The sequence below is a fragment of the Nymphalis io genome, chromosome 29 (assembly GCF_905147045.1).
Source record: "Nymphalis io chromosome 29, ilAglIoxx1.1, whole genome shotgun sequence".
Lineage (NCBI taxonomy): Eukaryota > Metazoa > Arthropoda > Insecta > Lepidoptera > Nymphalidae > Nymphalis > Nymphalis io.
In genome coordinates this window covers 1,411,882-1,438,110 of record NC_065916.1, presented here as the reverse complement: position 1 = coordinate 1,438,110, position 26,229 = coordinate 1,411,882, and the positions used below count along the sequence as shown (strand labels likewise).

At 38.0% G+C, this 26,229-nt stretch overlaps 1 protein-coding gene across 2 annotated transcripts; it reads right to left on the bottom strand.

Annotated features, from left to right (window-relative positions):
- LOC126779449 (exportin-7) lies at window positions 1–24,641 on the bottom strand. 2 transcript variants are annotated; one of them, XR_007670355.1, is made up of 24 exons: window positions 24,604–24,641; window positions 21,390–21,485; window positions 20,981–21,084; window positions 20,155–20,254; window positions 19,087–19,194; window positions 18,325–18,452; window positions 17,431–17,818; window positions 17,100–17,246; window positions 15,807–15,979; window positions 15,291–15,469; window positions 14,828–14,976; window positions 13,647–13,813; window positions 12,723–12,867; window positions 12,122–12,269; window positions 10,798–10,954; window positions 10,029–10,219; window positions 9,398–9,527; window positions 8,196–8,277; window positions 7,096–7,234; window positions 6,484–6,561; window positions 6,145–6,251; window positions 5,677–5,891; window positions 5,249–5,404; window positions 1–815 (listed from the first exon to the last, which is right to left on the bottom strand). XR_007670355.1 is itself a non-coding variant. In XM_050503416.1 (23 exons), the coding sequence occupies exons 1-23, from the start codon at window positions 24,631–24,633 to the stop codon at window positions 5,305–5,307; spliced, it is 3,261 nt and encodes a 1,086-aa protein (XP_050359373.1). In that variant the 5' UTR covers window positions 24,634–24,641; the 3' UTR covers window positions 1–5,304. The 2 variants fall into 2 exon arrangements, 1 of the variants encoding a protein (XP_050359373.1); XM_050503416.1 differs by having other exon boundaries at window positions 1–5,404.
- Window positions 24,642–26,229: the final 1,588 nt, after the last annotated feature.

Here is a 26,229-nt window from a genome sequence, read left to right as displayed (position 1 = left end):
TGTCTTTGTACAAATCACAATTTATTTAACTATATACAACATCGCTCGTTCGTACAAAATAACATTATAGGAAACCGATCAAACTTAAATTATAAACAACATTTTAAAACTATCATACTCTCAGTGTCGACTGACTCACTGATTGACTGACTATATTCACACTGACTCAACGGCCCTGGGATGAATATGACGTCGAAAATTTCATACACTCAATTCCAATGGCAGTAAAGATAAACAACCTCGACCGTGAATTGACGTGACGTCACTGGTCGAATATAATCTGTGGTATTCGTTATGAATTCATAAAAAAAAAATGCGTTTCGAATATCGAAATAGATATCGGGACTATGGAAGTAAATTAAAAGTGTATATTCGTAGTTGAGTGTAACAGTGTCGTGTTGTATATAGAGATATATTAATCGAGAACTGTTCGTAGTGTACAATAAAGGAGAGCTGTTAGCGAATGAGCGATGAATATGTAAATCTAAGTTTTGTTTATCTTTACTCCTCTTGCTATTGGAATATATTATATAAATTAAAAAAAAGCTTTAACATTTTAATTATACATAAGTTGGTCAATGTTACTAAACAGCAGGGATGAAATTTAAAATATCGCGCCTTTGGATAGCTACTTAAAAGCATAAATATGCTTAAAACCTCATTTATTTTTCTTTTTTAAAACGATCACAAAGATACAAAATACTTGTTTTTATTAAAACTAATACAAAAATATCAAATTCTAAAACTTAACTTGGATGAATGACGTCATGAATACATAAATGAACGCCCGAGTCCCGCCGTCCAGAGCGATCATTCTAGAAAAGGACATCACTGCTATTTAATAAAGTATTTCCAATCTGTAATTACTCTCAAGGAACAAATTCAACTCAAGTGATTTGCGACATTGACTCCAATAATTATAATATTTAAATGGTAAACGCGTCAAAATAGCGTATCAACGTGTGTCGGTTGTCACATTTCACGAGTGACGAAGTCAGTTCTTAATGAACTGTACTGCTGACCTTGTAACATTTCCGTTTAAAGGTCTCAAGGTAAAGTATAGGAAAATAAATAAATTATTCAATTCCTTATGCGGATATACAGTAGAGTCCCACTAATTCGAACAAGATTATATTGAGCTCAAGAAAATGTAAATTAATGAGGAAATATAAGATTTAATTAATGTTTAGTACTTACTTACGCGCGCCTGTGAGGGGGCCTGTCTAGCAGTGAATGTGGGCTGGATATGATGATGACTCACTTACCACATATCCACCGGCAAACAATTTGTATTGTTGTATTCCGGTTTAAAGGAAGAGTGAGCCAGTGTAACAGGCATAAGGGACATAACATCTTAGCTATCGAGGTTGGTGGTACATTGACGTAAGGGGTGGTTAATATTTCTCACAGCGCCAATATCTTTGGCCGGTTGTAAACTTACCATCAGTTGGCCATTTTACCAGTATGCCTACCTATTTCAAATAGCAAATAGAAAAAAAAAAGTTCGGTGTCCGGTCATCTAAAATAATTTATGGACACCCTACTGTACGTCATACGAAAAAAACCTTGTCACCTTAAAGAGATAATCTTGTAAAAAAAAAATTAGAGATGCTGGCATTATATTACATTTACTTAAAAAAAAAAAACAAATAAATTTTATACTCAATTTAACTTAAAGTACATATGTCATAATAGAACTCACAAAAATCATAAATACAACACACCAATCGACATACAAAAAAATTATCGACATTAAAAGTTTTTAAGTATTTTACTTGCTGTCAAAAAATGACAGATTAGCTGTCAAAAGATAAAAATATGGCGCGAAAACTATTTGTCTCGCTGTCAAAAGATATAATGGCGCGAAAGCAATTTGACTTGCGTCAACAAACTAAAAAGAAATTGAACATCGGAATTATTCAACGACACAATCGTTTCAATCACACGTTACGTATGTATGTATGTATGTGACTTAACTTTATTTCTTCTAAATATTTTGAACGATTCTCTAAAACTTTATTAACTTGCCATACTATATACAATATGAAATAACACAAAACATTGAATTTATAATAACACGAAGATTTAAAACGATTGAATTTTTTTCGTATCTGTAATTTTATTATCATACTATGAACTAGACCTTTAACCCGCGGCTTCGCTTGCGTCATAAATCAGAATCCATTAGAAACAAATTTCTGTAGCTCATTTTTCAAAAACACTTCTTTAGTGTTTGCCTACTTTGTAAAAAGAACCCATATAAGGAAATGTGCATTTTCACGTTATATATATATATATGTGTGTGTAAACATTTCAGGGCCCGCTACACGGGAGGGGTATCCCCCGTATAACTGAGACTTCGAGCGTCAGATGTCAGCGTAAGATCAGTAAACCCTATTCCAATCGGAAGAGTAAAGTTAAACAAACCATTGATTTATAAATTGCATGCGATTTGCTAATTGGTCTGCTGTATTACGAACTATAAACAGTTCTTGATTATTTTACCATTATTTATAATACAACACAATTCCACTTAACTAGTTATAATCACATTAATTTAACTTTCGAAAATCCGATTACGAATTGAAAACGCCATTTTTTCGCGAAACCATAGTGAATATCATAGATTATTCAAGATTTCGACCGATGACCAATTCGGTGGCAAAGTTGTTTATTTGGGTTAACTGCACTTGTTATGTGTTCACCATTTGTACCACGCAACCGTATAACCTCAGTGGTACCGAGGAAACCACCATCACAGCAAGCTGCGTTCCATCGTATAATCGAACCATATAATAATAATACTTTGGGCATTATTATTAAATTTGGTAAAATTATAATTCACTTTTGTAACTAACATTGCATGTAGTCAAGGATGAAAAGCATGTTACTAGAAGGATGATGAGTATGAATGTTGATGGATATAGGGGAAGGGGGAGGCCGAAGAAAGTGTGGATGGATTGCGTAAGAAAGGATATTTGTATGAAAGTGGTAAGTGATGAGATGACGAGTGACATATCATCAGTGATGATGATGATGATGATGACGAGTGACAGAGAGAAGTGGAAGGAAAATGCATGTGGTGCCGTCCCCAAGTAGAGGGATAAGGACAGGAAGAACATTGCACAATTGTCGAATAGTCTTAAGTTTATATAAATTAAAATATTTTAAGCAAAACATCGGTCTCATTGCACCCTCGAGGAACTTATTTCACGTGTGCTTGGAATAGGCTTCAGTTATTGTGAGTGCGTTAATGTGTGCGTGAGAATTATCACATCGATTCTTGTAAGCACCTTGGCACACTCCTTTATCCCACACCATCCATCATTTTTATTTGTATATAATTTCCTATACTTTTTAATAAGACAACTGCACCGATCCATTCAAATACTGTTGAGTAAACTATACATATTAAAAACGCGACAAAATCGAGTTTTACTTTCGACATATTCGTTCGTCTGTTATCATTGAACTCGGAAACAGTTTAGACTATCAACATTTAGGATAATACGCTTAAAATTATTTCATATCGATAAAATTATTTATATTTTAATGTCACACGAATATTGATCGGACTGGCCCCTGCCAAGGAAGGCGGACGAGCATATGGGCCACCTTATGGTAAGTGGTCACCAACGCCCTTAGACATTGGCATTGTAAGAAATGTTAACTATCGCTTACATCACCAATGCGCCACCAACCTTGGGAACTAAGATGTTATATCCCTTGTGCCTGTAATTACACTGGCTCACTCACCCTTCAAACCGTAACACAACAATACCGAGTACTGCTGTTTTGCGGTAGAATATCTGATGAGTGGGTGGCACCTACCCAGACGAGCTTGCACAAAGCTCTACCACCAGTAAAATGTTTCTCAATAATAGCTTATTCAAACCACGAGAGGAGTAAACAAATAAACAAGTTTGATCTTGAATTGACGCGATACCATTGGTCGAAATATTGAATAATCCATAATACCCGTCAATGAATATTGCACATCGACCTTTGAAAAGAGTCGATCGGCTAATTTCGGTTTCGTAGAGCGTTGTCTCTGTCGCACGAAACACTAACAACCCGGTATCTATTAGGAGTTGTTGAAACAAATATGATAAAAGTCAAGCAAGGAATATAAAAAAAAATGCCGTTCTGAGTAGTTAGAGAGTTGCAAGTAAGTTTCTATAACAGCTTTGGAAGTAAAATTAAAGTGTATATAAGTGGTTGAGTGTAATGGTGTCGTGTTATATATAGAGATATATTAATCGAGAACTGTTCGTAGTGCGAATCTGCGAATCGCGTGGAATATGTAAATCTAAGGTTTGTTTATATTTACTCCTTCGTTTTGAATAATATAACCCCAAGACTTTGCAATGTCAATAAGCAAACATCAGACGAGGTTCGCTTCTTTAATAAAATTCAGTTAATATTTTTAATTATACCAATTAATAAATTTAAATAATTTCTAAAAATGATTTCTAAATACGGCCTTTGGAGTTTTTAGTGTGTAATATTTTTTATATAAGTAGCTTTTCATATTAAGGGTAAAAACATAAATTTATCTTTTATTAATATTTTTAATAATCTTATGCTAAGTTATCTATGAACCATAGATTAAAAAATAAATACGGTGATTTAATATCCCAGTTCTTTAAGCCGGTGGTAGGTGGTCACCATCGCCCATAGACATTAACTCTGTGATCTCTTAATCTTATGTATAACACTCTTAAATGTCCCTTGTGCCTGTTATTACTAACTCGGCTTTTTTTTAGATTGAAACAATTTCGTTAAACAAGATATAACTTATCATAGACTCAATGCCCACTAGTGGGATAGAATGGAAATGATTCCGTTAACACATTCGCTATCAACTTGATTAGTGATACAAATAAAACAGACAAAATGTGGTATTTGTATTTCGAATAACCCATTTGCCGCATTAAAAAAAACACTTATGAAATCGACGCTTATTAATCTGTGACTTGAGTTCGAAATATTTCATTCTAAATTTAAATTCTTAAGATAACATTCTTATCTATAATTTGCTTTAAAAAAATCCATTACAATTTCGATTACATTACATAATAATTTTACCTAATTTAAATTAAAAAAAAAAATACCTTTGCGTTAAAAATATTAAAAAAAAAACAAAGCAACGGTAAATAAATGTACAGCCATCATAATAATAATTCAAATACCACATTTCGGCACTAACATCACAATTGTTGTGCACTAGTATTGTGCTAAGCCTTACCTAAGGCTGTATCCGTTTCGTCGCGGTCACCACGCATGCGCAAACATCTGTCACGGTTACGATGTCATCATATCGTTCACCGATGACGTCGTCACGGAACTCCCCTTTAATAAATCGTTTATATCCCGCCTGAACATGGAGAGGTTCTGCGTGAATCTGAAATTGATGAAAATGACTACGTCAGTCGAGATTTTGATATAGGGAGGGAGTAGGTGGAGGGAGTATGAGAGGAGTTAGGGAGTTTATTGTCCGTTGACAATTTGCTGTTTCGTTCTAGCATGATTGAGCATGATTTTATGTTAAGCTCATATCTTTTGGATTTAACATGATTTTTCCAGGGTAGTCTGCGGTCCAAAAGGACGGCAAGTTATTTAACTCTGTCTGAGTGGGGAAGTATGTTAGAAGGTAGAATGGATGTGGAGTCTCACTTATCACGATTCTTCGAGAGGAGATTCCTCTCGATACCCTGCATCAGCCCGTTGAACCAGTGCGCGAGCTGCGCCTGCTTTTCTCGCGGCTGCTGCGCGATCAGCTCGGCCCGGAGACGCCCGAAGTGCTCCTCGTTGAGCAGCACCAGCCCCAGCAGCGGCCGCGACATGGACCACTGGTTGCAGCGTTCCTCGAACATCACCACGTTCAGCACCTGGGGGTGACATATACGAGGTATATGTAATTAGGGAGACGAGCAAATGGACCATCTGATAGGAAGTGCTTACCAAATATAGTAAAAAAAAAACCAACAATGAGTATCTTATGAATCGTGACCGGTTCGATAGGCTATGAAGTGGGTGGTACCTACCCAGACGGGCTTGCACAAGTCCCACCACTAAATACGTCGCGTTGTCCACGCTCGTTTACAAGAGCGACGAATCTCTATGGATGTCTTCAGGACTCACCGTGGCCAGCAGCTGCTGCATGATCTCGGGGCGGCGCTGCAACACCTCGATGAACATGTTGCTGGTCTCGGGCGGCGGATGGCGCGGGTTCGGCACCTTGTTACTCGCTGCAACAGTTCATTACGTGTAAGATATCGCTGCCTCGTTGCTTTTGTGGCTAGATTATAAGCCGCAGACCTTGGGGTCGTGGGTTTCAAGCCGGTTTAGAAAAAAATATATATCGGATTTTTCTGTTGAATAAGTTTTCACCAGCAGCGTCGTAGTTTAGAAACAGCCTAGATAAAAGTAGCATACAATTTTGGCGACCTTATCGCCATATTATATATATGAAAATATTACATTTCTGTACGAGCTGCTTGAATAGGTACGTGACGATGTGGTCCAGGGTCGCGCAGCATCCCGTACACACGCTGGTATCTGAAAACAATAGATAATAAAATTCCGTTTGATTACAAAATAATAAAACCAAAATAATACTTGGTGGTAAAGCTTTAGCTTTACAGTAACAGCCTGTTAATGTCCCACTGCTGGGCTAAGGCCTCCTCTCCCTTTTGAGGAGAAGGTTTTAGCTTTGGTACCACCAAATACCACCCTCCGGTGGTGGCATCACATGATCTAATTGTTGAATGTTGAAATAATAAAAAAAATTGTTGAGCTTGTTAAAAAAAGCGCTTTGACCATTTCTATAGTGGTGTTTATACACTTTGGTGGTACCACACGACCTTCCCAACTAGGGTTACCACAGAACGTGTGTACTTTATGTTATTATGTAGATTATATTACAAATACAAGTCAATTTGGAATTATTAATATGTGGGGTGCGACTATGCATTAAAATATCTTATAGTAACTTAATCTTATCTTCTTAACCTTGTTAAGAAAAAATTTATAAATTTTAATAGTGTTGATGGAGACTTGTGACTATACTGCGTGTGTGTGTGTGCGTCTCACCGAGCGCCGTGAGTCCCTCGGAGATGGAGGCGAGGATGTAGAGCGTCACGTCGGGCTGCAGCGACGCCAGGAACGGCATGTGGTCCTGCGCCAGCCGCTCCAGCAGCACGTAGTACGTCTGCGACAGCTTTGGGTAGTCCTGCGGGCACATCCTTACACGTGAGGAGAGTGAGAGACAGAGAATAAGAGAGGAAGAGAGAAGATATTTTTATTTTATTTGTGAAACTAACAGTACGTTTATTCTTACTTATATATGTATTAAAGTTAGCACATATTTGAATATATATTTTAACGGGAAGATGTTTAATGTTAATTGTAATTTGATAATTCCGAAATTCGACCGTGATCATTATTGAAATTTTCAGGAAAACATATAAAAACCTGCATGTTTCTCTCTTTTTTTATTTATTATAAAAAGCTTACAAAACAAAAGAAAATCGATAATCAAACGGAGAATAAAACAGTACTACTGTTTTATTTTGTCCATTTATTTATATAATATAATTTTCGTTTATATAAATGCAATATAAGTATATATGTGACATATATAGTATATATTTTTTCAAAATTTTATTAGCAATGCCTGTTTTAAGGAATTACTAATATTTTCAATTACCCCTCTAATAAAGCGTGCCTGCCTCGTTGGTCTAGAGTGGCCTGATCGCAGACCCGGAGGTCATGGGCTCAATTCTCAGGTCGGAACAATAAAAAGTTATTGGGTTTTTCTGTCAGAAAATTCTCAGTTGCAGCCCGGAGTCTGGAAGTTGGAAGTGGGTACACTCCCGTGCCTCGGAAAGTACGTAAAGCCGTTTGTCCTGCGCCTGTTACCACAGAAACTCTTTCCGGTCGTGTCGGATTGCCGTCCCGTCGGATTATGAGAGGGAATAGAGAGTGGACCTGTGTTTGCGCACACTCTTGTGCACTATAATATCTCCTGCGCAGTTGGCTAATCTCTCTCGAGATTGGCCGCTTTAGCCGAAATCGGTCTGGAGGACATTATTATTATTATTATTAAAGCGTATAGCTTGTATTAGGAGTGGGGGACGACAATAGCCCAGGGGGTCATTGCGCTATAGGCATACATATAACTTAGTACTTACCAATAAATCGCTCTGCGGTATACTTAACAGTAATTTGGCGAACATGTTCAATGCGTTGTCTAACGCTTCGTCACCGTATAATCTGAAATTGAAATATATTTTTAACATTAATTATAGTTAGCGAAATAATCCCACAGTTGGGCAGATATCTCCTCTCCTGTTGGGATCATATATATTATTCAACGCTGCGCTTTAAAGCAGATTAGTCAATATGATTTTAGGGGCTCCATGAAAGCATGTTTGGTTAGGTTTTTTTTTTTTTTAATATAGGCTAGCGCTTGACTGTTATCACACCTGATGGAAAGTGAAGATATAGTCTAAAGTGAAGCGCTTGCCTAGATGCCTAGTCACTCTTGACTCGATGGACAAGGAGGCCGAGACGGTATTTCAGACTTTTGCGTATCAGAAACGAGGAAGAAAATCGTTTCGTACGTGTCTTAAATACGTCATCTACGTACATATATGGTTTCCATAGCACAAGCTTTGTACAAGCTTAATTTGGGATCGGAATGTGTGTTTGAATGTTACCGTGTGTGAAAAATGTCCCAGGATATTATTATTATTATTATTATATACAGTACAGGGATATGTAACACCCTGTCATTATATATACTTTCTCTGAACACCAATATTAAGTGTTAATAATAAGGTCTTATTTGAATAATATATAATCCAACCATCTGATCCCAAACTAAGCAGAGCTCGTACTATGGAAACCAGACAACTGATATACTACATATACTACTTTTCGTTTGTAAATACATACTTATATAGATAATTACACCCAGACTCAGGACAAACAGACATGTTCATGCACACGAATGTCTGTCCTGGGTGGGAATCGAACCCACAACCTTCGGCGTGAAAGGCAGGTATCTGCCAACGGTAGAATATCTGATGAGTGGGTGGTACCTAACCAGACGAGCTTGCACAAAGCCCTACCATCAGTTAAATAAACAACTCCGAATTACCGTACCGTAGTCCCATCGGACTATAACAGTAAGGAAATAGTTGTGTGTTTGCGCACAAAACTCAGCACCATCTCATTTTCAGTTAGCTAATATCATTTCTAAATCATCTAAAGTGAGTTTGCATGTTATGCTACACATCTTAACTATTCGACGTATCGTTTGACGTTAACCCCCCCCCCCCTTTCTCCATCACGCAATAGTTCACCATTATTTAAAGTTAAGTCTCTCTACCTGAACACTCCGAAGTTGGCGTAGTTCCCGCACAGAGCCGCCTTCAGCATCGTGAAACAGAGCGATATACCCTTCAGCTTCATCGTGTACATTTGTTTTTTATTCACATCGATGGTCAATATTCTGCTGCCTGGTAAAAATATATATATATATAATATTAGTGCCGAGAGATTAAGAGCCGAGATGGCCCAGTGGTAAGAACGCGTGAATCTTAACCGATGAATGTGGGTTCAAACCCGGGCAGGCACCTTTGAATTTTCATGCGCTTAATTTGTGATTATAATTCATCTCGTGCTTGACGGTGAAGGACAACATCGTGAGGAAACCTGCATGTGTCTAATTTCACCGAAATTCTGCCACATGTGTATTCCACCAATCCGCATTGGAGCTGCGTGGTGGAATAAGCTCCAAACCTTCTCAAAAAGTGGAGAGGAGGCCTTTAGCCTAGCAGTGGGACATTCACAGGCTGTTACGGTTACGGACAATATTAATAATGGAGTCGATAAATCCCACGCGGACATTTTTCATTGCTGGACAAAGGCCTCTCCTATTTATGAACTTTATTCACCACTATGATCCAATGCGGTTCTCGATACTCATGCAGGTCACCGTATGCGCAATCCTTCCTCACCGTATGCGCATATGATGTTGGAGAGCTCCCTGAAGAGCAGGATGCCGTTGGGCGAGCTGACGTCGAACTGGAGACGCTGGTTCCTGTTCTGCGCGAGCTCGGCCGCAAGCTTCAGCGCTGGAGTCGTCACTGCGGGCTCCATGTACCACAGCTCTATCCCGCGGAGCACCAGCTTCAGGTACACCGGGTAGCTAACAGACATATACACTATATATCGGAACACGAGACCAAGCAATCCAATGTTGAGTAGATTTGAGGCATGTTCAGTGTCTTGTTTTTTTTTTATTCTGTTCACTGTGTGGGGGCAAAAAATCCAACCACGGGAGAAGTAGACAAAGAACCAACTTTGACCTTGAATTGTTTTAATTCGTCGAGATAAGGGACAATTGTATTGTGGACCAGGCGCAGGACCAACGGCTTTACGTGCTTTCCGAGGCACGAGAGTGTATACAATTCCATCTTCCATACTCTGGATTACTACTGAGATTTTCGATTATCGACAGAATAACTCGATAACTTTTAAGCTTGTTTTTTTGGAATATTATTAAATATTTTTGATGTACATTATGTAACAATTCCTTTGAAAAAGATCACATTGGCAAGGTGGGATCAATATACTGTGTGTGAGATCTTATATGTAGCCACTAAACCAAAAGGTGGGGGGGGGGGGAGGAGTTTAATCATATATAAATATATATTAATCGGGAACCGTTTCAATAGATAAATTATAGAATTCCTGAGCATTAAAGAAAATATAAAGCATTCATACATCCAATCAAAGAGCATCATGTAGGTGGTTTTTGTGTTGAAGGCGTAGGCGAGTCCCCGGAGGTCCCTGGCGAGTCCTATGTACGTCTTCTTAGCGTCCTCCGACGCGTACACGTTGTCTCCGGCGCCCAGCAGCACCAGCAGGCTCTCGAACGCAGCTGTCGACAACGTAATCGAATTTTGATAACCATTGACATTACTGGCCTTGAAACCGTAACCGGTTGGGGAGCAAGTACTGAGACAAAGCCGAGCGAAAATGATATTAAAAATAAAGTTTATAATATATAAGAACAATAATAATTATTTTGTTTTAAAATTACTAATAAACACATTTTTTCTGTTGTAGTTTTTATATTACAGTATTTTCCTTTTTGTTAAAAGAATATACTATAAATATCTGGTTTTTTTTTTAAAGGCATTACTACTATTGCTCTTTAATCCTGTGTTAGGAGTGGGGGTGACATTAGTCCAAGGGGTCAGGATCGACCTTGCGATTTTTTACATCATTATCTTTAAATTATTGCAATATTGACCTTTCAAACTGTAGTCTTCACTACAAATTAAAGAACTTTTGAGATAATTGTCTCAATAAAACGTACAAAGATATTTCATATTTTAAAATGTTAATAGTGAAGTCTATTGAGTAATGTTCGCATTAGCTTGCAGACACTTTTGTATGAGGGTTCGTTCTGACTTGCAAAAAGCCAATCTGGGTACAATCCTCCGTACCCGAGCTTATCCTACATGGTAAACTGAAAGGCCAGGGTCATACTTGTCCCAGTGGCTGTCAAGGGGCACTTTAATTAAGTCCAATAGTTATAATAGTTAGTGATTCTAATAATAGATGGCGCTATGAACTAATTTATTAAAAACATTAAAGTATCGAAATCTCGAGTTAACTGTATACTGACACCGGCCTAACTTATAAACGATGCTTAGCGGCTTTCTAGATAAACCGATAAAAAGCCGAGATGGCCTAGTGGTTAGAACGCGTCAATCTTAACCGATGATCGTGGGTTCGAACCCGGGCAAGCACCACTGAATTTTCATGTGCTTAATTTGTGTTTATAATTCATCTCGTGCTTGACGGTGAAGGGAAACATCGCGAGGAAACCTGCATGTGTCTAATTTCATTGAAATTCTGCCACATGTGTATTCTACCAACCCGCATTGGAGCAGCGTGGTGTAATAAGCTCCAAACCTCCTCCTCAAAAGGGAGAGGGGACATTAACAGGCTGTTACTGTCTAGATAAACAGTGATTCATCTCTTTTTATCATCACTGATTTGACATAGGCAACAAGAAACCGTGAGCGGGCTCGCGTACCGGTGAGCGGCATCATGAAGGCGTGGAAGCGGTCCTCGTCCTCGCCCAGCTCCACCATGAGCAGGCGGCCCAGCGCGCTGTACAGCCGCGAGCGGCAGCGCATCTCCGCCGACCCCGCGCCCACGCCCAGGAACGGGAAGTGCTCCGCCTGCGGGGGGGTTAACGTTTATACAGAGAAGAAATGCAGAAAGCTAAAATTTATGGTTAATAGATAAAAAAAATTACTCTATAAATGAATATTTAAAAATTCAAGAATGTATTGAATGAATGAATGAATTAATGAATTTGATGATACATTCAACTTTAGTAAATAGACAATTTTGGATAATATTAATTTAACAAATATATTTGCGTGCCTATCGTGGGCGAAATGTATTAGAGACTTATAAAATAATCATAACATCTGTAAAACTATGTTTCATGTAAATAAATGATTATTATTATGTATATTTGTGTTATAAATACATTATATATTACAAAAAAATTCCTGTACAAAATTCCATGCATCTGGGTCCACAGGTTTAAGGTACTAACATTGTACGTCAGTCAAGTTATCCCCTCCCAGATGCCAATCTACCCCCACACTGACATTTGTACTGACCGTGTGATGCGTCAACATAAACTGGACCTCTTCCAGCTTGACTAGTTTCCTCACGCAAGAGTACCCGCCGCTGAGGTCGCCCAGCAGCGAGAGAGTCTTCGATATGATCGCCTCTGAACCACCCCAATACTTAAGGTTTGTTATACTGGAAATATAATTGTATTATATTAATAAACATTTATGGCCTTACCGGTGATCCTGGCTAAAAGCAACCAAATATATTTCTTTTTACAGAGACTGTCTGGAAAAGATCACCTGTAAGTGATAAGGCCGCCTTTGTATTTTCTTTTTATATAATAGGTAAGCGAACGAACATATGGGCCACCTGATGGTAAATGGTCACCAACGCCCATAGACATTGGCATTGTAATAAATGTTAACCACCGCTTACATCACCAATGCGCCACCAACCTTGGGAACTAAGATGTTATGTCCCTTGTGCCTGTAATTACACTGGCTCACTCACCCTTCAAACCAGTACACAACAATATCAAGTACTGCTGTTTTGCGGTAAAATATCTGATGTTCTTTTACCAGTAAACATGTAACAGCCTGTTAATATCCCACTGCTGGGCTAAGGCCTCCTCTCCCTGTTGAGCAGAAGGTTTGGAGCTTACTCCACTACACTGCTCCAATGCGGGTTGGTAGAATATACATGTGACAGAATTTCAATGAAATCAGACACATGCAGATTTCCTCACGATGTTTTCCTTCACCCATCAAACACGAGATGAATTATAAACACAAATCAAGCACATGAAAATTCAGTGGTGCTTGCCCGGGTTTGAACCCGCGACAATCGGTTAAGATTCACGCGTTATAACCACTGGACCATCTCGGCTTCGTATGTTCTTTTATAAGTTGGTAAATTGTGTGCAATAAAGGATTTATAAATAAATAAATAATATACTAAATGCTACTCACATCTTTCTCATGATAACACTCAACAGCTGACTCTCGTCGTTCAGCCCCAGCACTTCGCTCAGACGCCCGTACACCTTACTGTTCTTCTGGACCTGCTCGCCGACGTATATCTTACGGAACGCTTCGAAGAACGACATCATTGCGAGCTCGAGTTTCTCGCAACCACCCTGCAATTAACAATATATTTATTATCATTTGACGAGACGGTTGGCGTGATTGGCAGATACCTGCCTTTCACGCCGAAGGTTGTGGGTTCGATTCCCACCCAGGATAGACATTTGTGTGCGTGAACATGTCTGTTTGTCCTGAGTCTGGGTGTAATTATCTATATAAGTATGTATTTACAAAAGAAAAGTAGTATATGTAGTATATCAGTTGTCTGGTTTTCATAGTACGAGCTCTGCTTAGTTTGGGATCAGATGGCCATGTGTGAATAATGTCCCAGGATATTATTATTATTATAACAAACAAAATCCACTTTAGCTTGTGACGAAAATCCATCAAAATCTGATATTTTAACGTATATAAATACCTTTTTGAATTACACGTGATATAATATATTAAAATAATTAATAACGGTAGCTAAAATAAAAAAAAAATATTGTATGTATTTTGTCATAAAGCACCTCGAAAGCGCTTTTTCATCTGGCTTGATACACATAACATTATTATAATATAATATATAATAATATCACGGGACATTTTTCACATACGGCCATCTGATCCCAAATTAAGCTTGTACAGAGCTTGTGCTATGGAAACCAGACAGGTTGAAATTTTATTATTACTGAATTGTACCTGTCATTTCTGGATAAAGAAACAATTATTGAACTCGGTTTACTAGTTTTCGAGTTTATCGTTTACGGACAAACATATCTTTATAATATTAGTATAAATGCCTGCTTAAATTATGTTATGTTCCAAAATTGCAGCTTGCATAGAATCAGCTTCAGCGAGTCAACCAATAGAATCACATTTTATTTATTCGACATTATATGACGTTAGCAGTCACCATCTACCAACACACAGCTCGCACTCTCTGCAAAGCGCCTCCTTCCGCCGGGCAACGTCTTAAACTGATGTCCTAAGTCATGGACAATTCTGACACGCTGAGTACGTTCTGCTCTCACGTAGACTCCCGCCTCTACCTCTCCTCTGCAACCTCTACTTATAAGCCTCACCGCGGCGAGCCTGGAGTCCGTGAGGTCCATGAGGCGCAGCACGCGGCACACGAGCTCGCCGTCCATCGCGTCGTTCTCGTCGCTCGTGTTGACGGAGGCGCGGCCCCCGATGGCGGCTCCGATGATGTACACCAGCCACGTCAGCTGGCCTGCGATACGAGCACGCTTTATACATTTATACACAGAAACACAAGAGTTTATTTATTAATATTTCGTAATACAACACTAGACGGAGTGTACAGAAAAATTGCTCTACGGTACCAAGCGACTAGAAAACATTGACTCCAAAAAAATAAAATGGGAAGAGTTGCAGAAGACGGAGAGAGTTGAAGGAGGCCTATGCTAAAAGGCACGATTAAGGTATGATTTTCAGTTGCTCCAATCGTTTTTACAATATGTTTCATTGTAACCTAAATTCGGTTTATAATAATGATTATAGAGTTAGTAATACAGCTAAACTCACCCTGCAGCACCAGCAGCTGCTGCGGGTTGGTCTCCACGCTGTAGGCGGCGGCGGCGCGGTCAAAGTGCGCCACGAGCAGCTGGCAAGTCTTAGCGTACTCGCAGCGACCGATCACCGACACCTGCTCCAGCTGCTGCTGCACCGTGCCGATCTCATCCAGCGGATCCTCGAGACCTTCTCTGAAATGGACAGGATCATTTTAAATTTGCCGCTCATAACTTTAATTAGTAGAAAAAAAAGCATTCTATTTTGTGTACGCGCGCTATCAGAATGTGACGTTTTTATGTTATAGGTAGGCAGATGTGCTAATGGGCCACCTGATGATAAGTGGTCACCACTGCCCAAGACGTTGGCGATGTAAGAAATATTAAGCATTCCTTACATCGTCAATGAGCCAAGATTGTATGTCCCTCGTACTGTAGTTACACTGGCTCACTCACCCCTCAAACTGGAACGCAACTATACTGAGTGTTGCTGTTTAGCGGTAGTGTCTGAGTGGGTCGTGGCGAGGCGTACCTGACGAGGATGGGCACGGAGTCGAGTCGCGAGGCGACGTAGGCGGCCGTGACGCCGGGCGCGTACGCGTCCAGCAGGTGCGGCTCCGACGCCTTCACGTACGGCACGGACGCCACCATGCGCTGCCACAGCGACAGCAGGTAGTGCACCGAGTTCGGCGCGAACTGCCACATCTGAAACGGACAACCGGAACTGAACTGGAGGCGGCTCTTATGTCGTTGCATCTCGTCTGCAGTCCTTTGTATTCTATATATGTATATAGAATAGGAATATGTATTCCTCCCGCCCCCTTTTACTATCGAACGGCCAGGCAAACGCGACCAAAGCGCCATAGGTACACAGTGGAAATTCCCCGCCCACGTACGAAGCGCTTTGAATCCACATTCATCATTCGCACTGCGAAACTGTGGAATGCTTTGCCAGAGTCCGTATTTCCTGATCGGTACAATGTTGGTGCCTTCAAATCCAGAGTAAACAGGTTTCTTATAGGCAAGCGTGCTACATCCTAGACCGTGTCGATGCTTAACATCAGTCAAGTCAACGGTCAAACGCTGGCCTTTAAAGTGTAAAAAAAAAAATACAAAGTCAAAAATCTTTATACAATATAAAAGCGGTACATTTGCATAATTGTCATAAATCTACCACCGGTTCGGAAATAAACACCTCAGACCTAAGAAGAACCGGCGAAAGAAAGTCAGCGGGTAAAAACACACCGCAACACACATACACAAATCGATTTCGAAAGTTTGGTTCAACTTTGGTTGAAATTTAAATTTGTATTAACAAACATTGATCAAATTACATCAATATACAAGATAAACTTCCTATAAGTGGTCACCATCTTCATATAATTAAAACGTTTACAAATATTATGTATCCCGTACAATCACCATCAATTTTGGGAACTAAGATGTTACATTCCTTGTGGCTGTAGTTATACTGGCTCACTCACCCTTCAAACCGGAACACAGCAATAACGAGTCAGTACTCGACAGATATTCTCGAGTCTGAACTCGTCAGATATTCTACCGCAAAACAGCAGTCTGTTTTGCGGTAGAATATCTGATGAGTGGGTGGTACCTATCCAGACGAGCTCCCATAAAGCTCTGCCACCAGTAACTTGAACTTTGGAACAAAACAATACTAAGTATTGCTGTTAGGTGTTAGAATAAAAGATGCGTGGACGGTACCTACCCAGACCGTTTTGCCCAAAATCCTACCACCAAGATTATTAATATATTAAATGTAAAACTACAATATAGATTATAGAACAATATTGTTATACTATGTTACCTGTAAACTTTGTACGGTGAATTTCGCAACCAATTCTATGAGACGCGGGTAGTTCTCGACCATCACCAGCTCGCCGAGCTGGTAATTGGACTTGAGCCGCGCGAGCAGACGACAGAACTCGTGGTAGTTAGTCGCGTCGGTGAGGCCCTGGAAATTCATTTGGGATTTTTATTTTTAGTTAACCTTTATCCTAAAAAGTCCAAAGTCCTAATGGCAAACTGGAAACTCACTCATTGCGTTCACACTCACACACACGCTCCAGTCACACTCACTCACACGCATTCTGCAGTCACAGTCACGCACGCTGCGGTCACACCTACACACACGTCACCTGCGTGTCCTCCAGGATGCGCATGACGCCGGCGGCCAGGCGGTTGAGGAACTTGGCGCGCTCGCTGTTGCAGAAGAGCGAGCGGCGCACGGAGGCGAGCTGCACGAGGCAGGCCAGCGCCAGCGCCGGCGCGCCCGCCCCGCCGCCGTGGTACAGCGAGAAGAACAGCTCCAGCGTGCCCGCCTCCAGGAACGTGGGCCGCCACGACGTGGGGATCTGCACGGTGCACAGGTCGTCCGACGACTCGTCGCTCGTGGTGCCGATGAAGTCGAAGGTGAGGCAGTTGTGCGCCAGGCGCAGCAGCGCCGCCAGCAGCGCCGGCTGCCCGCCCAGCGCCTCGCCCAGCAGCGAGCACGCCAGCCGGAACGTCTCGAACAGCTGCGTGTCCCTGCCGCCGGCGACTCGTGCATTAGTTATACGTAACGCTGTAATCTCATCACTCCCGACGTAGGTACATTGTTATGTCGATTCGATTATGACATTATATATATTTTTGAAGAATCTATTACATACCTTCATCCACTTATGTCCTTTATTTTATTTATAGTATAAGTAGACGGACGAGCGTATGGGCCACCTGATGGTAAGTGTTTCCAACGCCCATAGACATTGGCATTGTAAATGTTAACCATCGCTTACATCAGCAATGCGCCACCGACCTTGGGAACTAAGATGTTATGTCTCTTGTGCCCGTAATTACACTGGCTCACTCACCCTTCAAACCGGAACACAGTAATACCAAGTACTGCTATTTTGCGGTAGAACATCTGATGAGTGGGTGGTACCTATCCAGACGAGCTCCCATAAAGCTCTACTACCGGTAACTTGAACTTAATAAAAAAATAGCACACATGGAGGTTTCCTTAATACTTCTATTGTCTTGATTTGTCTCACCTGAAAGACGAGGCGATCTTCCTGTGTTTGGCGAGCGATCTGCTGGCGTCCGCCTCCGACACCTGGTTCATTTCGACCACCAGCTGTGACAGCAACTGTACTCCGATTGTGCACATGTCAGCTGGACCCTGTGAGATATTATTTATCTTTTTATAAATATATTATTTGTACAGTTGTGTTTAAAATTTACCCAGCAGACATTATCTTATATGGGTAAAATATAAATACCAATAGGTATACAAATTGGTGTGCAACGCTAGCTAGCGATGAGTTACATCTGGACAGTATTCCATAACCGTAGAATTGAATACTGACCTCTTATGGTACCGTTGTCCTCACTCCTAACACAAGCTTTACGCTTAATTGGAAAATAATATTCGCTTAAAAACGAGCCAGCCAGCCAGTGGAGAGAATGCGTGGATGTTAACCGATGATCGAGGGTTCAAACCCGGGCAAGCATTACTGAATTTTCATGTGCTTAATATGTGATTATAATTCATCTCGTGCTTTACGGTGAAGAACACATCGTGAGGAATGTGCATGTGCCTAATTTCACTGAAACTCTGCCACATGTGTGGCGCACCAACCAACCCGCATTGCAGCAGCTTGATGGAATAAGCTCGAAACCTTCTCCTCAAAAAGGAAGAGGAGGCCTTAACCCAGCAGTGGGACATTCACAGGCTGTTACGATTAAAACGCTCATTGCTAGTAATGCAATATAAATACAAGCAGTCCAAATAACAACAATCACCGATATCTCACCTGCAAAAAACTGGACACATCGTTCATGACGCTGTGGAAGACCAGCTCCTCTTTGACCATATCGAACCATCCCAGTTTCGTGATCCTCGCAAACAGAGAGACCAGCGCCTGGAATTAATACATTAATGTCATTAATTATACAACTCATATGTCAATATAGTTTATGACATTTAAGATAAATAAATAAAGTGTATATTCGTAGTTGAGTGTAACAGTGTCGTGTTGTATATAGAGATATATTAATCGAGAACTGTTCGTAGTGTACAATAAAGGAGAGCTGTTAGCGAATCGCGTGGAATGTGTAAATCTAAGGTTTGGTTTTTTTTTTTTTTTATAGAATAGGAAGGTGGACGAGCATATGGGCCACCTGATGGTAAGTGGTCACCAAACGCCCTTAGACATTTGCATTGTAAGAAATGTCAACCATCGCTTATAGCCAATGCGCCACCAACCTTGGGAACTAAGATTTTATGTCCCTTGTGCCTGTAATTACACTGGCTCACTCACCCTTCAAACCGGAACACAACAATATCAAGTATTGCTGTTTTGCGGTAGAATATCTGATGAGTGGGTGGTACCTACCCAGACGAGCTTGCACAAAGCCCTACCACCAGTCTATATATTTATATTTTCTAGGTTATATTTACTTCTCCTGCAATAGGTTTTGAATTCATCATCTCGGGTCTGCGACCTTATGAGCTAGCCACTAGACCACCGAGGCAGTCATTGGTCTATACTAAGTTCTAACATAGTATAAAATAAAACCTGGTTCTGGATAATTTTTTTTATTAAGATCTAAATGTCGCTCGCGTGACATTGTCAGGTTTTTAGTATAAATAGTACAAGAAAAGTAAAAGATGTACTTCCTTGCGGTTGAAGCTTGCTTCGTATCAAAATTTCATCAAAATCGCTCTAGTAATTCAGGCGAAAAGTCGTAACACAGAGACTAAATTACTTTCGCATTTATAATATTACTATAGACGAAAACTCTACGTAGACTAAACCGAAAATAATATTATATAAACAAAAAATTAAAAAAATAATAATAAATAATTTAATAAATTATACCTGTATAACAAAATTTGCAAGTTTCGGCCTTGTTGCGAGGTAATTGAGAACATAATTGCGTATATACAACCGTTGCTGGACGGAGAGACTGGTCGTTGATCTGAAATAATAATAATAATAATAGATTAAATAATCAAAATACAGAAAGCGGTGTTGCCAGATTCATCTAGAATAATACAACTGTTAATGGGCCAATACAATAATTAGATTTTCTGAGCTCAATGAAAATAAATAATTAAAAAGATTCCTTTTGCCTATTACGAAAACGAACGTGGACTGCCGAGCTTTGGACGAGTAGACAGCCACAGTAGACAACAGACAGGAAACACCTGATAGCCAGGTTTGGATATTTTGTATAGGATAGTTTCTAGAACTCGTAGCAGGGGGGGGGGGGACGCCGGTTCAACTGAAGGTACCTTACGACCTTTTCATGACGATCAGTTGATTCGTTTTGTGAAAACGAAACAAACTAACTCACTTTCACATTTATATATTTTTTTAAATATATATTATAGGTAGGCGGACGAGCATATGGGCCTGATGGTAAGTGGTCACCAAAGCCCATAGACATTGGCATTTTAAGAAATTTTAACCATCCCTTTCACCGCGAATGCGCCACCAACCTTGGGAACTAATTACACTGGCGCACTCACCCTTCAAACCGGAATACAACAATACCAAGTACTGCGTTTTGCGGTAGAATATCTGATGGGTGAGTGGTACCTACCCAGACGAGCTTGCACAGAGCCACCAGTGAACTCTTATGCCCATGTTTAAGTCCGAATTCTTATACCCATGTTTAAGACAATAAATATTTGTCACATACCTGCTCACGAGCTTTGATAGTGTTGTAGCCGCTAGCAGTTGGGAATAGCTCGAATCCGCTCTTTCGAGGAGCGCCTGACATTTGCTTAATGTGTCTGGGGATTCCTGTAAAAAAAAAAAATACTTAATCTTATACCACGGGAGAAGTAAAAGACAAATGAACAAGATGGACTTGAGATCTTGAATAATCTATGGTAATCATGGAACGATGACGTCGACGGGTCGAAATAAATAAATATATATATATATATATATATATATACTCAGTAACTAATTGTAATACAAGGTACCTAAGGGGTCAGGTCCGCTTCTGCACCCCTGATAATGTGTATGGAAAATAACATTCAGTTGAGTAGTTAAGATGGAACAAACAAATTCATTGTCACTTATAGCATTAATAAGGATTTTACCTGAAAGACAACAACAGCAATCTCAGCTCGATCCCTGAGAGCCTGGTCTTGAGATTCATAGAGCTGCTTACATAGAAGCTCTATTTGGATCACCTCCTGGAAAAATAAAAAACGTTCAAAAATTGAGTGCAACCATTTTTTTTTATATATACATGGACATTACGTTTAGTGGTCACTACTCGTCGCCTTGAAGACATCTCTGGCAAAATTATACGAAATAATAACCGAATACAATATATTATTTCAACCCCCCTTTCACCCCTATTCTAACTTATTCTCTACAATCAATAGTAATTAAAATAAACGTGAAAAATATGTAAACATATTTTTTTTTTATCAAATTCTTAAATGACAAAGTCAAAATATATCTGTGCAAAAATTAAGATTACTCTGAGGTGTGCGCTTGTATTTCTTAAAGAGCCATCGTCTTTTTCAGTACCAAAGGGTGGCAGATTTATCCCTTTGCCTTTATGCTTTGTTTAGCCGATGAAAATTAAAAAATTCTCATTTTTAAGAAAATATTATTTTTCACTTAACAATTTTTTACATATTAAATTGAAATAAATAAATAGCTATTATAAATTGCATTCATTTCTAAAACCCACAGCCTCGAGGTTTGTGTTAATAATTATATTATATACTTGCTTTTACATCATTTTCAAGTAAATAACAAAAACAATAACAGTCTTGGTTACAATGACACAGGGCAATCTTTTAGACGGTGTGTTTTTACTTTAAATTTGTAATGTGTATTCTGTACTTTTTTATTTTAATTTTGTATTTTATAAAAATGTCTGTACATAAATGTTAATTTTAATTATATTTTTACATTATCTGATAAAAAGAAATAGAAGCTTTGAAGATATCTAGTAATTGATAGCTATTATATCATACATTTTTACTCTACAATCATAGCTATGCATACTCTTCACACAATAAGTTGAATATTACATATTCTCAAGCTTGAAAAATTTAAGACTGTTATGTTGAACTAATTAAGGTGCATAAAGTAACAGCCTGTGAATAAGCCGAGATGGCCTAGTGGTAAGAACGCGTGAATCTTAACCGATGATCGTGGGTTCAAACCCGGGCAAGCACCACTGAATTTTTATGTGCTTAATTTGTGATTATAATTCATCTCGTGCTTGACGGTGAAGGAAAACATCGTGAGGAAACCTGCATGTGTCTAATTTCATTGAAATTATGCCACATGTGTATTCTACCAACCCGCATTGGAGCAGCGTGGTGGAATAACCTCCAAACCTTCTCCTCAAAAGGGAGAGGAGGCCTTAGCCCAGCAGTAGGACATTAACAGGCTGTTACTTAATATATACTGTTGCTGTATTATATTAATAATACTTATATATATTAAGAAATACTTAAAATTAAAATTTAATATTATTTGGAAGTATAATATAAAATATAAGTGTTTATTAGTATAACAACACAATTGGAAACTATTTAATAACAAATTTTTAAACCGAGTTTAGTTCTTATGAGCCATACACCTTAATTTGTAGCCATACACTTAATTTCATTTCCTCACTATGTTTTTCTTCACCGTTAAGCACAAGATGAATTATAAACACAAACTAAGTAACTAACATGAAAATTCAGTGGTGCTTGCCCGGGTTTGAACCTACGATCATCGGTTAAGATTCACGCGTTCTAACCACTAGGCCATCTCGGCTTGTATATATATGTGTTACAAAATTTACTTTGATGGACTCAGGCGAATTATAAACACAGATTAAAAAAATATTTTGATTCAATCTTGCAACACATGTCCTATTCACTAGGTTATCTCTGCTCATTTCAGAAGGGTTTTATAAGAGAAACCACCATGATAGGTGGATAGGGAGAGAATATAGCAAACTATGAGCATATTTGAATAATTTTTTTTAGCCAATGGTTCTCGTTGTTCATACCACTACATGGTAGTACATATTACCAAATATCTTGTTTAACAACGAAGTAAAACATATAAAAAGCACTGAATCTAGCCTTTTAACAGTTTAGAGCGAGAGGCTTCTCTATCTTAATCATGTCTTTACCAGCTTATCTAGAAATAAACTATTAAGACACTGCCGATTAACTGCCAAGCCACCATTTTTGTTTTTTTAATAAAGCAATTGCACTTTTTGCTGTACCGTAATGCTGGTGTATAAGACACTTAATACAGGGATAATTTATTTTACTTTATACTTTATTGTACACCACTACACAAAGAGAAAAATACAGAACATGTATACTGCCTAAATAAAAGTACAATTATGGCGACCTTATCGCTACATAGCTATCTCATCCAGTCAACCAACGGTGTAAGTAATTACAGATTGGATATGAGGTAGGTGAGATACTTCTAGTATATTAATATTGTTAGCACAAGATGAGTTTTGTGTCTAGACAAATGTCAGATTTTAATGATTTTATAACATTGAGCAACACCACTGTATATACAACTTCCTTTTATTGATACACAGCAAAATCCTCCATTCCGTTTCCTATGTATATCATAATTCCCATTAAGAATAATACTAATATTGATTGCATATATGAGACCTATCCATATTTTACTACATCATATCAATCAAATTATAAACATTTAAAAAAACATATTTGACACAACGTAAATAAACATAATCAAGAAAACAGAATAAATATCGTTTGGTGTAATAATAATTTATATAACTTTCTAAATTTAACATTGAAAAATAATGATGATGTTCATAAAGATATTATAAGAGTAAGATGAGTTTTAATGAGAAATTATGGTATATAGGACAGTTTTTGGATTATTTTTTTCTGCGTCTTAAAAAAACATTCATAATTAGATTTAAATAATACATTATCCATCAACATACCCCAATGTTTACTCGTTCGAATATTTCAAGGGTAGGAAAACTGTCAACAGACAACTAACCAAAGTGCCGGCGAACAAATTAATTATAAATAAATTTAAATCATTAAAGACAACGTTTTAATGATCACTTTCATTTAAAATCAATTGTTAATATGTAAAAACGCCCCAATTCACACAAATACGCAGTCAAATAATCACAAAAACATTCGGGTGCAAATTATGATTTTGTAACTAATTTATTTAAAAATTGTAAATGGAATTAAATGTTCATTTATTAAATTTCAATCTCACAGATTTTAAACCTTTAATTATGTTAAAATCGTCAAAAAAATGTTATATTTTGATACTCACCTGTTCTTCAGCCATCTTTGTTATTTTCATGCATTTGAAATGACGTTTCGTTGCTGTAATAATGTTTTTGATAGAAGGAATGAAAAGTTTTAATTATTAATTATTATAGAAAATACTTTACTTATTACGAATACGCAATTACACTTGTAAAATAATATATTATAATAATATAATAGTAATATTTGGTTCTTTTTGCCTTATGTATTTAGCATATTTTAAATAATCTTATCTAATTTTTACATATTTATATATGTAAAAATTAAAATTTCATATAACTAATATTTCATAAGAAAATACATTTCTTTTTATCTCTAAAAATATTACCATAAGAGATTTTATTCCATTGATGTTGCAATAACGTGTAATATGTATTCTAAAGCCAATGCTACATATACGGCAAAATTCAAAGAAGTCGCAAGTGTAGCAGCTGTAGTAATAAGAGTAAAATATTGATCGCTGTTTTTGCATTGCAATTCGCAATATTAATATTTTTATCGATAGTGATACGGAATACAATAAAGCTAAGGTTCATCATTATTATGCTAATGCATCATGTTTTTAAATTGTGGACTGTATGGTACCGGCATAAGAATAATTAAAGTGTTACAGAGTAGTAGAGTACTAGAGCAGTAGAGTTATAAGAAATTGAGTTTTTTGCAGGTCTAAACTACTAACTTTACTAAAAATTAGTAAAGGCCTAGAAAAGTATTTTTATATTATTTGTTTAGGTGTAGGTTTTGGTGTTGTGTGTTGTACTTTCTTATTTCTTACGTAGAGCATAGTCAATATTACTATTTGGCCGATATAAATGAATTCCCTTAAAAACCTTAGGCATATTAGATTTTGCTGCGATCGTGAAATACTTCATTATAAAATCGCGTTTTTTTTTAAATATATGTACTGGCCGGTTTAAAAAATAAAAAACTAAATTGCTATCAAGAACAAAGAAGAGAAAAAGATTTTTTTAAAAGACTGCTAAATTTAAAAGTTACAGCTAATAAAAATATGTAATTATTATTTATTGTATGCAAACGCATGAAAATTATCAAGAAAAATGTTAAGATTTAAATTATCTAAATTCAAGCAAGTTTGTTCTTCAATTTTGCTACCGCGGATTTTATTAAAAAATTTGAAATGTTCAAAGAGATTAAATTATAATCGTAAGTATAATTTTATATTATATTCCAATATCTATTAAGGTTCCAGAGAGGCTGACAATGCTTTCGCAAATCTCATAATCATTTACTAACGGCGACCATTAACATTTTTTTACACGTTTGCCTAGATTATTTTGTAAAAATAAAATACCTGTTAAGGCGCTCCAGACTTATTGATCGATTTAAATCTACGAATATTATTTGGTATGTCTGGCGTGACGTCCTAAAACATATTCAAGTTATTTCTTATTCTTAAGCCGTAATATTTCAGTTGTTATTGACTGAATCTAATTATTTTTATGCTATGGCCACATATTCGGCTAGAAGATCCGATTTATTGCAACATGTCCGTATCCGTAGCAATTAAAACAAATAAAATTACTAACACCTAAGGTGGATTGAAAAAATAACATCGGGTTAATTCGAGAAGATCAATTGGCTATAATTATAAGTCAAATATGCCTCGTTG

Bases quoted from the DNA above. Each gene is read 5' to 3' on its own strand.
- LOC126779449 (XM_050503416.1), bottom strand. From the start codon at position 24,633: ATGAAAATAACAAAGATGGCTGAAGAACAG. The intron at 6,252-6,483 runs GTAATATTTTCA...GAACTGTTGCAG, and splicing joins CAAGCAGCTCGTACAGAAAT to CGAGTAACAAGGTGCCGAAC. The intron at 5,892-6,144 runs GTGAGTCCTGAA...TGTCACCCCCAG, and splicing joins TGCAGCAGCTGCTGGCCACG to GTGCTGAACGTGGTGATGTT.